The sequence below is a fragment of the Chelonia mydas genome, chromosome 12, assembly GCF_015237465.2.
Source record: "Chelonia mydas isolate rCheMyd1 chromosome 12, rCheMyd1.pri.v2, whole genome shotgun sequence".
In the NCBI taxonomy this organism is placed as follows: Eukaryota; Metazoa; Chordata; order Testudines; family Cheloniidae; genus Chelonia; species Chelonia mydas.
In genome coordinates, this window is record NC_051252.2 from 22,884,691 (window position 1) to 22,901,127 (window position 16,437).

Consider the following 16,437-nt stretch of genomic DNA (forward strand, 5'->3'; position numbering starts at 1 on the left):
TGATTTTGTAAGCAAGTAATTTTAAAGTGAGATGAAACTCGGGGTATGCAAGACAAATCAGACCCCTGAAAGGGTACAGTGGTCTGGAAAGGTTGAGAGTGATTGGTCTAAATAAGACTAGGACAGTTTTGACTGCAAGGCTTTTCTTGACTCACAGAAAAATAAAACAAGATTGTAAGTTTGAGTTTTTTTGTTTGTTTCAGCCTTAGAAAAAGACATGATGGCTCTAATGTCTGCTATTGGAGCACTGAAAAATAAGAAAGAAAAATCAGACTTAAAATAACTTTACTTTCATACAAATTCTCTGTATCATTCACAGCTGTTAATTGAACAGAATAACTTCCAGTTGAAGTATCCTGTCAGGGGCAGCTGCTGCCAAGATCCAGACTGTGCACATTTCAAAAAGTGGGAATGAGGGGGAGGTTCAAATGTAGCAAAGCTTAACTGAACAGCACAGCAGCCTTTGAAGGGGCATGTGCAAGTAAGGCAACTTACAGTGCCACACGCAGATCCTGATCCTGAAAACTCTTATTCAGATTCAAAAAATCCCCTTGAAATTAGTGGCACTACTTATATAAAATAAAAGCTTGATCATATGAATAAAGGAATAAAAATATGTTGACCTAGAGTTACCACTGAATGTCAAACTTTCTTTATTGTATTTGAAATGTGTTTAGGTAGCACTTCCCATTGTGTAAAGCTCAATTATTATTATTTTTATTACCCTAGCACCTAGGAGCTCTGAGTGTGGACTAGGACCCCATTGTGCTGACTGTACAAACACAGAACCAAAAGATAGACCCTGCCCCAAAAAGCTTACAATCTCAATATAAGACAAGACACAAGGGGCAGGGGCAAGGAGGGGAGTAAAAGGAAAGGAGACAGTTTTGGTCAGCATGATAGGCTGTGGTCGCAGTACACTAGTAGCCTAACCTTTGTCGTGTTTGAGGGTTTTGACAGAGGGGATGATGAGGTAAGCTTTACAGATATTTACAGGGAGTGCCTTCAGGCATGAAAGGCAGAAATGTGAGAAAGCACAAAGGTATTTGAAAATGTATCAAGTGGGCAATGGAGGTTGATGTCATGGGGTGACTGAAGGCAGGAGTTGACATCTCGCTTGTGAGAGATATGTAAGGTGGGGATAGGACATGAAGGGCCTTGAAAGTGAAACAAGTAGCTATGTTTGATGCAACAGAGCTAGAAAGATGATTGCAGCAGAATTCTGAATGGATATGAGCAGGGCCAGATTGCATTTGTCAAGGACAGAGAAAAAAATGTTGCAATAAGAGAGAATGAGATGGTCTGAGAGCCTGGATAAATGTTTTAGCTGTGTGGATGGCTAGGAAAAGCTGTATTTCAGAGAAGTTATGCAAAAAGAATATGTAGCTTGGATGTGAGGGCTAGAGAGGACCTGGTGAAATTGGAGGAGAGGAGCTCCAGACTGTGATTGTAACAGTGTGTTTAATGAGGTTAGAGATTAAATGGAGATAGCGTGGCAGTTGGAGAGGCAAGTGGGATCAAAGATGGTTTCTTTAAGATAGGAGAGACTAAAGCATGCTTGCATAGTAAGGAGAAAGAGTCATAGGAGAGTGAGAGGTTATGGAGAAGAGAAGGGAGGGGTTAGAGTGTGCACAAGGGAGAGCAGGGGATGGGATGGCATCACAGGGGCAATGGAGGGATTAGAGGAGAAGAGCAGATGAGAAATGTCTGTGAGGGAGAGAAGGAGGAGAAAATTGTATGAGGGGATAAGAAGGTGAGCCAAGCAGAGAAGGAAAGTCAAGTTGTGTTTTGTAAATTTCCTCTGGGAAGAAATTTGTGATTCATGGCTCTCATTGTGCTAGGCCCTGAACAAAAAGTGTTCCCTGACTCAGAGAGCTTACAGTCAAAATATAAGACAAGAGACAACAGGTGGATACAAACAGACAGTGGAGTAAAAGGACATACTGAGACAATATTGGTCAGCATGACAGGCGGTGGTCTCAGGACACTAGTATTGATGACTGATTTGTGGAATAGGTGAAAGGTCATTTTTTTCATGGATAAAGGTAATAATCATTCTATTTCTCAGATCAGATGTTACAAGTGAGACCAAGTTCACTGATTTCAGATCTTTTATATGTTGCATTTTATCTTTGCAAAATCATTAATCAAGCTCCTTTGGATTTATTTAAGGATGTTGAAAAAGGTGTTCCTGTTCAAGTCTTTGAAGAAGAACACACAGCTCCCATTTCTGAGTGCAGCTTGACTCCTGATAACAAAAGGTGACCTTTCATTTGTAGTTCATATATAAGTATAAATAGAGAGGAGAAAGTGGTCTATTTGACTGCTAGATGTTACATTTTTACAGCAAATGAAAAAAACCAGAATGAAACTCAGAACAAATAAACTGAGTATTGCTCTGATGCTTCCATATATATAGATTTGTTAGAGAGGAAATTGAATTAATCTTTTCTAAATACACAGAGATAGCTGTGTTGAAGGTGATTAAAAATGTCCAGATAGAAAAACTGTTATGCCAGTTAGCTTATCTTTGACCATTTAATATTACTTTTATAATGCAATAAAATGAATGATTGTTTTGGTGTAAACAGATGTATTTGAAATTAGACACTAAATTATTGGAACAGTATTCTGTTATATTTAGAGCAGGGGTTCCCAAACTTGGTTCACGGCTTGTTCAGGGTAAGCCCCTGGCAGGCCACGAGATGCTTTGTTTACCTGAGCATCCACAGGTACGGCCGCTCCCAGCTCCCAGTGGCCACTGTTCACCGTTCCCAGCCAATGGCAGTTGCGGGAAGCGGACACCACTTTTTACTCTCCCAGAATAAGAATAATGAGCTGATGGTGTCTTCAGAGAATGGAACATTACTTACTTTGTGATGCTGCTTTTCTGAAGAAGGATTCTTCACCCATCCACACAAGGCAGAGAAGGTTATTGTATTTACTATGTAGTGCAAGATTTTGTGGAGCTCTTGCTTCCCACTCTTGAAAGTAACTATCTGATATGTTTTGGGGCCTGTGAAGTGGGAGCAGGCTCAATTGGGGGGAATCCTAGAGCCAGCCTACAGTCATAAATGTTAAGAGCTTGGAGAATTTCCTGAATGACTTGTGCTGGTTGCACAAGACCCAAGAGCAAGGACCCTGCAAGGTGTTATCTTCAGAGAAGCATAATAATAAAGGTAAGTAATTTTTGTTTGCAGTAATATTAACAAAGTGCAGCTTTCCTCACTATTCCCACTGCTAAACCCTTTGTCTTCGTAATTTATTATCTTAAATGCCTTAAACTTCTCTTCTCAGGACTTTGTTGCCTCTTCCTATTCAAGTCTACACAAAGTGGATGAACTCATTTTGCTCTCCTACTGTTCCAGTTGTATCATCCCCTCCTTGAGTCTCTTCATTGACTTCCTATCTTTTAGTATAGTGAATTCAAACGTCTTTTCCTTACCTTAAAGGTCCAACATAAACTAGCCCCTGCTGTTATGTCTTCTCATTCTCTCTTGTTCTTTATCTTCTTTATCCTCTGCATCTTTCTTTTCCTTCCTCTTCTTTGCACCTTCATTCATGCTAGTCCTACACTTGGAACAGTCTCATGTCTGCAAAGCTCCTTCTCTACTTTCAGATCCTTAAAACTCACTTCTTCCAGGAATTCTTCTGATCTTATTCTCACCAGCAACTTGTCCAACACTCCTTAAAACTTTCTATTTTAGAACCCAATGCAATGCACATTAAGGAATGGGAATCTTTCATTTGGCTTCAGTGAGTGTTAGAACAAGCTCTTCAGGACACAGAACTTGTCTAGATTAGACTGAAAGCTCTATGTACTTAGAGATATGTAAATGTATACCACTGTATAAATGAATAATAATTCGTGAACTAGCCTAGGATCATGGGTTTCTTCTGATATTGGAATTAATATATTCAAAAAAGTTCTGTCTTGTCTGTATTGTTTATCAGCATTCTACATCTCTGCAGTCAACTGTCATAATTTTGTCAGGCGATGCATCTTATCTAATGTCCTGCCATGGACATTAATCACTACAGCAGCTGTGGCATACACAAACAGTTGAATGTGTAGGTCAAGCAATGTCTCGAAGGGTATTATTCCTGGTATTGCCATCAGTGGAGCATAGTCTAGATCAGGGGTAGGCAACCTATGGCACGTGTGCCGAAGGCAGCACACAAGCTGATTTTCAGTGGCACTCACATTGCCCGGGTCCTGGCCACCAGTCCCGGGGGCTCTGCTTCTGGCCTGGGGTACCAGCCACTGGCCCACTGCCAGCTGGGGTTCTGTCTGCTGGCCCCGCTCAGCCTGCTGCTGGCCACAGGTCCTGGCCACCGATCCGGGGGGCTCTGCTGCCCGCCTGGGGTCCTGGCCGTCGGCCCGAGGCTCTGCAGCCGCCCCCAGCTCTGGCCCACTGGCCCCAGCCTGGGGCAGTGAGGGGTACAGACAGGGGCAAGAGGGGGCACAGCTCAGCACCCCCACCTTAAAAATGGTTCCAGTGCCACTGTACTGGGATATTTTTAAGTCCTGATTTGCTGCTTACATCACTATGACGCCACATGGAACAGCGCACTGCGTTTGATGTTGAGATTAGAAGGTACATGCAAGAACTGGAATCAGAATTTTCTGACAGATTTCAAGATTTCCAGCGATTTGGCCCAATGCTTTCTTTTCTAATTAAACCTGAAAAGTTCAACAAAAGCGACTTGGATTTGTCCGTATTTCAGTGGATGGGTGTTGAAGATTTCAAAATGCAGCTCATTCAGTCAAAAAGCTCAGAATTGTGGGCGTCAAAGTTTTGAGATCTGCGGAGTGCACTTGAAGCTACCGAGAGAGATCATGGGGCTTCTATTCTGACCTGCTGGATGTCCCTGCCAGTGAAATTTAAATGTTTGAAGAAAATTGCATTTGCAATGCTTTCAGCATTTGGATCCACATACCTGTGTGAACAGGTGTTTTCACACATGAAATCTGTCCTCTATCCCTCTCGGAGCCGTTAACACCTGATCACTGAGAAGCCTGTGTGCAGCTTAAAGTATCCAAATACGTGCCAGACATTGGAAAACTCAGCAAGGAAAAGCAAGGGCAAGGACCACACTAAACTGATAAGATCTGCATTTTAATTTAATTTTAAATGAAGCTTCTTAAAGGTTTTAAAAACCTTATTTACTTTACATACAACAATAGTTTAGTTATATATTATAGACTGATAGAAAGATACCTTTTAAAAATATTAAAATGTATTATTGGCACGTGAAACCTTAAATTAAAGTGAATAAATGAAGACTCGGCACACCACTTCTGAAAGGTTGCCGACCCCTGGTCTAGATCAATTCCAATCAAGTTGGAGGATTGGCAAAAAAAACTTTAAGTAGTGACAAAACTTTGGTCACCACACTTTAAATATGCTAACAGTGCCTTTTGCTGTTGCCTGAGTTTTTGAAGATTGCTAAACAAACAAGCAGAGTTTCATAGTTTGTTGACCTTTATGTCTGTTTCCTGTCAAAAATAGCATTGATATATAAACTAGATATGGACTTTATGTGTTAGATTATGTCTATTGAAGAGGAGAAAATAAATTGTAGATTGTCAGAAGACTAATGTATGAAATTCCTTGCCATCTAGGTTTCCTTTTATTCTTTTATTATATTTAAAATCCATGTTCCTGTTGAACTTATATAAAATGATATTCAGTGAAATTGTAATAAATTGGTCAAAAACTGAACAAGTGAAAAGCCATTATGGTAATAAAGAATAACTATCATGTTCTTTAACATTCAGAATAAATGTATTTAAAATATGTGGGAATGTTTTAAGAAAAGTATAGAAGAAAAAAATTAATGTGAGCTCCCATTTACCAGAAACCTGTCAGTTTCTAGTAAACTTTATTAAATGGCTTTGTTGTGTAATGTGGCTTTGTATTTGTGCATAGCAAGGTCAGTGGTGTTACGCAGCAATATCAACTCCTGAAAATGCAAATAACCAGCAACGAAGACACTTCACATTCATAACAGCAAGCCCACCATAATTGCTTTATATTCATTCTAAAGTTAGTGATAATTAAATAACTTGTAATTGGACGAAATGAAAATGAGTAGGCTGTCTGTACTCCAAATTACATAGAAGGCATTCTTTTGTTAATTTCTAGTGCGAAAAATTCCGACTTTCATTTCAAAATTTCCAACTAACTCCTTTTTTTGGCAATAGTTTTTGCAAAAATATAAAAACAAAATATATTTGTCTTAAATTATTGGGAAGTAGAGAGAACAAATAATTTAACAGAATACTAAATGTGTTTGTTTTTCTCCCCACAAAGACAACTTTTTATTGTTTTTACACTAACAGCATTTCAAGTCAGTTCTTTTAATGGAAACGTTGATTGTTGTTTTTGTTAATGTGCTTAATTTTTAGAGTGATAACATCATCATATGATAAAACAGTAAAGGCTTGGGATATGGAAACAGGAAAAATGCTGGTATGTATTGATTTTTTCAATGAGTTTAGCTTTTAGCAGAAATTGGTAATATTATCACATTCATAAAGATTTTTAAGTTGGAGGTACAGTAAAAAATGCAATCCTCACATTACTGACCAATGTGGTCTAGTTGGAGTCTGTAGGCTCAGCTGTGAGAGCGATTAACTGTGTGACCTAGGGCAAGTGAATTTCTTGATGTGCCTTAGTTACCTCATCTGTAAAATAATATAAGAATGATTACCTCCCCAGAAGGCTTCCTTGAGGTTTAATTCATTTCATATTTGTGGCCAATTTTATGACCTCAGCTGGCCGGTGCTATCAAATTTTAAATTTACTGCTAATGCAAAATATTACGTGGGTTTAAAAATTGAAATACTGTAAACACACATGTATCAGAGTTCATTAAAATATCAAACAGTAGCAAAAACTATTCCTTCTGAGCCTATTTACTGATTACAGAAGAACTGATAAAAAAACTATGCCATAACTAATCCCCAAAAGCATGACTTTCCGTTTATTTTCTTCTTCAGTGGACTGTCGACCAAGAAGGTCTTGTAACTTCATGTAATATTTCGTGTGATGGTAAATATGTGGTATCTGGCTTAGACATGGAAAATGCTATATGTGTTACTGATGCACTAAATGCCACAACGGTGGCATATGTTCAAGGTAAGACTTTAAAACTTCACATTGTTTTGTTCCATTCTTGAATCTTGCATCTGATGAGATAATTTTTGATTGCATAAAGAAAGTCATAAAAACTAGATTAATATTAAATTCAAGATCTGTTGGATTCAAACAATCTTTTGTGAGGTTGGGAAACCAACCAATGGGTAAGGAAGGGGAAACAGAATTTAAGAAGACATATCACAAACATGCCCTCCACATGGCAGTGAATATGGAACATCAGGATTTTATTTCTATAGGATGTTTTTGTCCAGTTACACTTTGTTCAGCTTTGTCAATGTGTATTAAAATGGGCATGTGCAAGAATCTTAACCATATGTGTTGGTTAGCATTCTGCAACTCACCCTTCCTTTTCTCCCATCTCTTTCCTCTCCTTCTGAAGTGTTTGTTTTCTGTAATAGACTCCTCAGAGGATTTTTAATTCTAGATTTTTCAGGATCAGTAGATTGGTGTTGTCTGGTGTGAGTTCTGCATTTGAGGTGCACTGATGATGGAATGTATCCCAGTTCACTAGGTCTGGTTAAGCTTCCTGAATTACTTAAGGCCCATGTAATCCCATGGGTCTGCACAAGCCCTATGCGCTCTTTAAGTGGTGTAGAAGGGCTTGGGTGGGCTCTATGCATTCTGGTAAGTTGTATCCCAGGTCCAGTGACATGAGTTAATATTTCCTTCTGTTTTCTTCCCAAAACCTCTGTGATAGTTACTATGCTATCATAAAAGCACCAGGAACTGGAGGAAGATGGGATAAGAGATAGATCAATGATAACATGGTGCATGAGTCCACTTGTGGACTCAGAGATAAACATATAAGACTGAATTCTAGTGGTTGCTTTGCAGTAACCAAGAAGGCTTGTGTGTTTTCTCTCCGTATGTACATAAACGTATTGTCTTGTCAAGTTAAACTAACTACAGTTATTTTGTTACAGATATCACTTTAGATTGATACAGTTTTTAACAATCTAATTTACTTTTCACAATTTATTCAATTTTTCTTTTTTAAACTTTCGTCTCTTTGGCCTGTAAAAAAATCGACTATTTAATATCACTTTGGTTTATAGTCATTTTCTGGTTTTCATAAATTGGCACAACACCGCATATTTAGGATGCAAACATTGCAAGGGCATGTTTCTTTGATTTAAAAGAATATTTCCGTGACTTTGTTTTTGTTTCTAAAAAGTTTATAGAAAAACTTCTATTTCTATTAGACTTCATAAGAACTTATTTTTATAAAAATGATGTTGTGGAGCAAAATTAGCCTGACAGTGGTTTTGATTTTTAAGCACAATTCCTCTTTGAAAGCAATTTCAGCGCTGAGACTGCGGTCCAGCAAAGCACATCAGCACATGTTTAAGGACTTGATTCTGGGTTATGCTGAGTACCTTCAACTCCCATTGAAGCCTGTGGGAGTTGAAGATGTTGCAGAATCAAGCCCTAAACACATGAGCAATCTCATAAATTAAAGGATAAACAAACATGTATTTAAGTGCTTTGCTGAAATTTCTAGTTCTTAAAAGTCAGAAGTACACTACAGCTGAATGTAGTTTCAAGATGGACAACAGCTCCATTATTCTTTAAAGGGACACTTTTTGTGAATACAGACTAACACGGCTGCTACTCTGAAACCTGTCAGAACAGAGCTGGTTTACAATGACTTTCATGGAACTACTTACATCAGGGTGGGCAAACTTTTTGGCCCGAGGGCCACATTGGGGTGCGAAACTGTATGGAGAGCCAGGTAGGGAAGGCTGTGCCTCCCCAAGCAGCCTGGCCCCCCGCCCCCTATCCGCCCCCTCCCACTTCCTGCCCCCTCAAAACGCCTGACCCATCCAACCCCCCCGCTCCTTGTCCCCTGACCGCCCCCCCCCGGGACCCCACCCCCTATCCAACCCCCACTGCTCCCTGTCTCCTGACTGCCCCCCCGACCCCTATCCACACCGCCACCCCCTATCCAACCCCCCCGCTCCCTGTTCCTGACCCCTATCCACACCCCCGCCCCCTGACAGGCCCCCCGGGACTCCCATGCCCTATCCACCCCCCCGTTCCCTGACTGCCCCCCCCCGAACCTCCCCGCCATCCAACCGCCCCCTGCTCCCTGACTGCCCCCCGCAGCCCCCTGCCCCTTATCCAACTCCCCCCCCCCTTACTATGCCTCTGAGAGCAGCAGGAGCTCGCAGCCCCACCCCCCAGCTGGAGCCAGGTGCAGTGTCCACGCAGCTGCAGAGGAGGGGGGACAGCAGGGGAGGGGCCGGGGACTAGCCTCCCAGGCCAGGAGCTCAAGAGCTGGGCAGGACGGTCTCGCGGGCTGGATGTGGCCCGCGGGCCATAGTTTGCCCACCTCTGACTTACATGCTTAAAGTTTAACCATGTACTTTGCTGAATTAGGGCCTGAAAGCTTAAAAATCAATGGAATAGTGAGCTAGTGACTTATTTTTAGATTCATTAGCAAAAAAAGAAAAATCTACAAAACTACTGTAACTCCTTTGAATTTTAAATTTTAATTTAAAGCACAGTATAAGGATATGTTTTAATAAAGTTATTCATCAAAAGACAACATAGCTGAGATTTAGCCAAAACTGAGGAAAACTTAACATATCCCATAACTTTTCCAATGCACTGTATTGCTTTTGCTGGTGTTTATTGTATCTTTTCAACTGAACTGTGTGTTGGGGACTTCCATGCTGTTTTAAAAAAAGACCCTTCCATGAGCTTGTTTTGTATACAAACTGGATGATACCATGGCTAAAAAAAATCCCATATATGATATACTGGATTTTGAGTTGTACCATGTACTTCAAATGTCCTTTAACTTTTTCCAGTTTATTACTTCACATGCAAATTCTAATCCCATTGTTGAGACTATTGCAAATTAATGTTTAGATCAATAGGACTTTAATATATAGATTGAATAGATGTTAATTTGTTGATAGGAAATATTTACAAAGATAATTGTTTTACTGTGTGCCTTGAAGTTTTACTGTGTGCCATGTTTACATGTTCTCATGGCAGAATAGCTGACAACTAATATAACAAAGCCAATGAGGAGTCAGTATTTTCATAATAGAATTTCACTTTGGTAATATGTTGATAGTAAATATAATATTTATATTTGCTCATCTACAGTTTCATAGGACTGCTTAATTAATCGATCTATTGTATGATATTTCAGTCTAGTGTAATTATCCCTCCAGATCTGTGAGGAATGCAGGTTGTCAAATTTAATCAGATAATGTCTGCAAGATTATTGCTTACCTTTTTACTTCAAAATTTCCTTTTGTCTTAGATATAGGCTTTTAATGTAGTGTAGTGTAGCTTGTAGTGACAGCACCACTACACCCTTTTCCCTGCTTGGAGAATAGGATAAGTGATCTATCCTATAGCAGCTGCCTACACTATTCCTCAGATTGGCCAAAAATCAGTGTTTAATTAAGGAGCAAAGTGCTGTGCCCTCCTCTAAAGAGCTAGCATATCAACGTCTTGACCTGCCAGGTCAAGATTACTACTTTCACAGGCAGTTAGCGAGAATGGCTTAGCAGAGAGAATTATCTCAAGTCATAAGTGACTATTTTGACATGCCATTCTTTCTAGGATATTTAAAAGAATTGTTATAAATTACAATTAAAATCAGTTTGGAGTACATTTCATGAAATAATGTATTTTTAAAATATGTTTGTGCAGGATTCTCACTCTTGGACTCTAGCTCCCTAGTATAAAATAGGAGGAACTATCTCCCCAAGCTTTTTAAGACTAAAGGTTAGTGGTAACAGGTAGGGAATCCAAGCCACCACCTCCACTTTTGTTTTATGCCCAAGGTTTAATTGCTTGTTCACATTACTGTTATTGGACTTGTTCTTGTTGCCTGCTGAAGTTGTTCTTCTGGGGTATTCCTAGAGCTGCTTAATCTCCACGAATTAGAATTTTGGCTAGAAGATATCATTAGAGAAGGGGGAATACTGACCTGCTTCTCTGAAGATATCATTTTATGTGATATTCTTATTCATTCAACTTACTTACCTCCTCTCAGATTTCAGAAGGGAATTTCTGGGGTGAATTTTTTTCTGACACTTTGATATGTTATTGTCCTACCTTTTGCCAGATTACATTTTCAATTATTTTTTTTTGTTATTGGCTAATTTTTGTTTGTTTTTTTCCTTCATTTCCTACTTAATCGGGACTGGATGGTTTGAAGGGCAGTAAGTTAGTTCAGGTGTTTTGTATGACACCAGTTGGGGAGGAAAGGGGGATTGTGCTCCTACTCACTGCCGTTGGTGGGGAAAAAAACCATCAAGAGTTCAGGGAGTTCTGCCTTTTCTGAACTACAGAGCTGAGCCCCAGATGTGAGAATCCAGAAAATAGCATCTTCAAGGAAGCAGAATTACAAGATAGGTAATATTTTTGTTTTGGTTTTTATTATAGATCATCACAGAAGCACAATCACAAGATGTTGTTTTGACCCTGACAATGAGAGAGTCTCTTCAGTATCATCTGATAAGACCATAAAGCTTTGGGACATTATAGCACAATCCACCACTATCACAGTTAATGAGTAAGAAAAATAGTATATCTATATTAGGCAAGGTTTATATGTACTTTTAAAAAGTATCAGTGAAATTTGTGTTACAACTTATACTGGGAAAATGAACAGTAATTATGTAACTGAATAGCATAATACATGGAAAGGCTGAACAACATACTATCTAAATACATGTGTAAGCAGGGAATGGTCACGCTATTATGGGGAACTGTCCTGGCTTATACACTTATACACAGTGAAATGGGTGAGCGAAAGGATCTGAGTCCTCACTCTCACTTCCTTTACCCAGAGGCTTGCCTGACCTCAAGGGTTCCCCTTCCACTCTCCTGTGTGGCAGAGTCCTCATAACCCCAACAAGGCTGGGCCCAGGATTCCTGGGGGGCTCAACCCCCAACCTTGTTGTGGTCATGTAGGGCAGGGGCTAGGGAGTTCCAACTCTGGGGTGCTCTCTCTGCACTGGATGCTTCCCTGATCCACTGATCATTACATGCAGTTCAAAGCAAATACAATTTCTTAAACAGCAATCAATTAAAAAAAATAAGGAAAAAATGGGAAAGGCTAAAGGCAAACACAAACAAAGAGACATCACAACCAGCAGTCTCTGGAATGTAAGGGAAGTTCAGGCTGTTCCTCACATGTCCCAGGCCCCATCTCAGGCCCTGGTTGTGCTGCAGGGATGCTGCGGGTTGGACACTTGCTCTGGCAATGGCCACACGCTCTCAGGCTCTAGGTGGCAGGACCGTTCTTCCCAGCGTTGTCTCCGCCCTGTCAGGGTTAGGATCCCCCTCTAAGTCTGACCTGAAAGGCCTCTTAGCTGGGGGTGTCTCCCTACACTGGGCCTCCTGCCCAGGGTCCCTCTCGCTCTCGCCAGCCGCTCACTGCACCTGACTCCGGACTGCTCCAGCACCAGCTCCATTCTGCCTCAGTTCCAGCTCCACTCTGCCTCAGCACTGCTGCTGCTGCTCTGCCTCCAGCTCCCTGGGCTACTTCTCTGGCCCCTTTGCCTCTGGTTGCTGCAGCTCTCCTCCCAGATCAGGTCTGCTCTGTGAGCTGCTTCTGTGACTCTGCTCCCAGCACTGACCTGCTTCCTGGACTGGTTTTCTGGATCTGGCACAGCTCTGCTCCCCAGCTCAGCTTGGGCTCCTGCTTTCTCCTGAGCTCAGCCCCACTCTGTCTGACCCAGGCAATACCAGCTCACTGGGAAGGCGGGACCCCCCTGGCATCCTGACTTCTTGATTAGCCTGCCTGCCCTGTCAATCAGGTGGACTTGGAGCATTGGCCTCTCCCCATTGTTCCTGGGGATTATCAGTCTCAAGGACCTGATTTCCCATCGACCTTTCCCCTTTCTTTTGGTACTGGGAGCTAGCCAACCAGAACACCCCCAATGAATTTTAGTAAGGGGACAACAGTCCCTTTACACATGGAAAGGTTAAATAATATGCTATATACAAGCTTATTGATGTGAATGATAGATGAGGTGCATCTATCCATCTGTAAGCATTAACTAAAGCTAATAATAGTTTCTAGGTACTGAGAGGTAGAATTTGATAGTGGAGAAAGCAAACAATAGCATGGGGAATGTGCTGTTGAACTGGAAGCTAGTCGCTGATGTTTCTCAGGACTAGCAACACTGGATAATAACATTAACAAATGTGAAGAAGATGAAACACCATTTAGCATGATACAGGTCTCTTAAAGGACTGCAAAATGGAACATATACATATGCACAGGATATATTTTTGGAGAAGGATAGGTCTTGATCTGAGTGTGGAATCAGAGTGAAATTATCTGGAGAGAAAACTCACAGCTGTTAATTCACTATCTAGAGTTGATGGCTTCTGAATCTGAAACTGAGGTGTGAAATTTGTACACTCCCTGGAACCAAAAGGTCAAATCTTGAGAGGTTCAAACTGTCCCTTCATCATTCTGAGGTAAATAGATTGACTTCTGTGCATTAACTGGAGGCATTTCAGATGAGAACATAACACCTGAAATCCATTCTGATCATAGGTTTCAGAGTAGCAGCCGTGTTAGTCTGTATTTGCAAAAAGAAAATTGGTTAGTCTCTAAGGTGCCACAAGTAATCCTTTTCATTCTGATCATAGTGACTGTAAAGTTCCTATAGCACTATTCTTAATATTAGGGATTTCCCTGATATCCAGGCCACCTTGCTGTTATTGTGTGTTGCTGCATTTGATTGGTGTATGTGCATATAGCCTGATCCTGAGAGAAGCCCCCACAACTCCCACTGAAGTCAATACTACATGAAAATCCTTATATAAAGATAGAATGCTATAGTCTGTGTAAGAAGGGAGTATGCAACAAATGAAGATATCAGATGAGCTATTGAAAAACATTAACAATGGCAAACAAATTCAGTGGTTCTGGTTTTAAATCATAAAAGCATTAATCATAAATTGTCTGGATAAAAAGGTACTATTAAAGTTGCCCTTAAAAGGATTAGGAATTTTCTTAGAATGGGAGACTCAGATCTGGAGCATTTTACTAATCCTTCTTTTAAATTGCAATGGATATAGCACTGTTTCCTGCAGAGATGCTTGTAATCCCTTCCTCATTGTGGATTGCATGAATTACTAAAGTCCTGTCAGGTTCTGGAACTTTGAGATTCTTTCTTGAGGTGCACCCCCTGTTCTCAAAATTGGAGTTCATTGTAGAATTGATTAAACTTTTCCATTGATTATGTTTAGTTAGTTTCAAATCACCATATAGTTTCATTACATGTAGAGAGAGACATACAGTGCTGTTTATTTGAAGGCATCCATAGCTCACCCTTCAATGTTGCCTTTTAATTAAACTGGTGTATAGTGTTACCCTGTGGGTGACAAGAAACAGGTGATAAGCTCTACTTAAAACTCAGTTAGTACTGGATCCTGTGAGATGTTAAACACTATGAATGCATCCAGAAAAGCACTTAATCACATGCTTAATCTTTTGCAAATGAGCAGTTCCAGTGACTTTTACAGAACTACTCAGACGATAAAAGTTAAGAATATGCTTCACTAGATGGGTCAGAGTACTCAGACGTTGCAAGATCAAGCCCTTACAGCATTCTAATGGCTTTAAAAATCACAGTATCCTGTTGCAGTCATTTTCATGTGTATTTCAGGGCACATACCAATGTCATCTCAGACTGCTGCTTTACCATAGATGGTCATTACTTGTGCACGGCATCTTGGGACAAAACCTTAAAAATATGGGATATAAAAACAGGGGAGTTTCGTTATCATGGACCTATTTGCTTGAACCAAGGTCATGAAGGTTCTGTTAGTTCCTGTGTTTTTAGCAAAGATGGTGAGTTATGTTAAATACCATTATACACATCTTCAAGTATATACATGTACTACATTTCAGATAAGTCACAGGGGTCACATGCCAATCACATGACTAATTTATTTCTCAATTTCAAAATTAAATGTTTTTCATTTGGATTAAATGGCTACCCACATAATGTAAGTAAATTGAAATTGATGGTCTGTATTCTGCTTTACTCAGACATCTCAAATGCTGCTTAATTGATATAATCGTCAAAGATTTTCTGTAAAAAGATCATGATTGAGAGAGTAGATTGAGTAGAAACAAACTACTGAGCCACCTCATGGATTGAATGCTTGCTATTATCCACCTGGTATTAGTTAATGGTTGTAAGGAACTCTGAAAATGTAAAACACTATATACAGTATATTGGTATATATTATTATTGTTAAGCATATTGAATGAGAGAGAGAGGTTGTCACTGTGTATCTTTAGTCAGTACCTCCAGGAGTAAAGTTTCTACATGGTTCAATCCACATTTTCCAATAATGTGATATTTCAGAAAAAAATCTTTATGGTATTTTGTGAGATATAGTAGTAGAGCACTATGACTCCTCTCTATAAAATGGCTGATATTTTAATACTTTTGTATCCCAGGTAATAACTGTGTCCTGGACTAAATAATCTCTGAAGCTGAAGCTCAGGTGTTAATTTGCCTGTGATATTGCAATTGCAGAGTTAAAGAAAACACCATCAACTTCTTATATTGAAATGTTGTCTCTCCTCTTTGCTGTGCTTGGCTACTACAAATCTTTATGCCTTGATTGGCTGTTTCTCTCAGAACTTCCCGTCTTTATACCCATAACAAACATGGCCTTTTAAAGTACTGACCCCTCTTCACCTTGTGATCCCATCTAAACCCAGTCTTCTCAGTTCGGTGATTTCAATCCTAAACTACACACTTGGGGGGAAAAAATGCTGGGAATGAAATTATCGAAGGTGGTAGCACCAACTAGTTTGGCAGTAGCATTCATAGGGATAATAGCTGACTTGCAGATAGGCCTCTGAACAGTGGTATTTGGAAGTATCACCTCTGCTTCAAAAATCTTTATTGTGGTTCATTCTGTTCAAAGCTAGTCTGATAGAGAGATCATTACAAGAAAGTTTTCTTGACACTTTCTTGACATTTTCCCACTATTTCTGCCCCATGTTAGAAGAATATGCTCTATTTGGAGTCAAGGAAATAAATTTACCTCAGGAAAGGTTTTGGAGAAGCTTCTAGTGAATGAAGTGTATTTTAGCCACTGGTTCTTAACTGCTGCAAGTACTAAACTTACCGGTAAAAGAAAAGCTATAGTAATTAGTAAATGTGATTGTTTTGCTAGCCAAAACTTAGTAATTTTACAAATAACTTTTTGCTATTTTAACTTTTTTTAAATAAAATGTCTCATCAAATTTCATGTCATCAGC

At 39.9% G+C, this 16,437-nt stretch overlaps 1 protein-coding gene across 1 annotated transcript in view; it reads left to right on the forward strand.

Annotated features, from left to right (window-relative positions):
- The window catches only part of WDR88 (WD repeat domain 88), a 33,068-nt gene that overhangs the window by 10,197 nt on the left and 6,434 nt on the right, over window positions 1-16,437 (forward strand). The window contains exons 3-7 of the mRNA XM_027821144.3: window positions 2,173-2,261; window positions 6,413-6,476; window positions 7,007-7,145; window positions 11,577-11,706; window positions 14,822-15,006. Of these exons, the coding sequence (XP_027676945.2) occupies window positions 2,173-2,261; window positions 6,413-6,476; window positions 7,007-7,145; window positions 11,577-11,706; window positions 14,822-15,006 (607 nt within the window). The remainder of the gene's footprint in view (window positions 1-2,172; window positions 2,262-6,412; window positions 6,477-7,006; window positions 7,146-11,576; window positions 11,707-14,821; window positions 15,007-16,437) is intronic.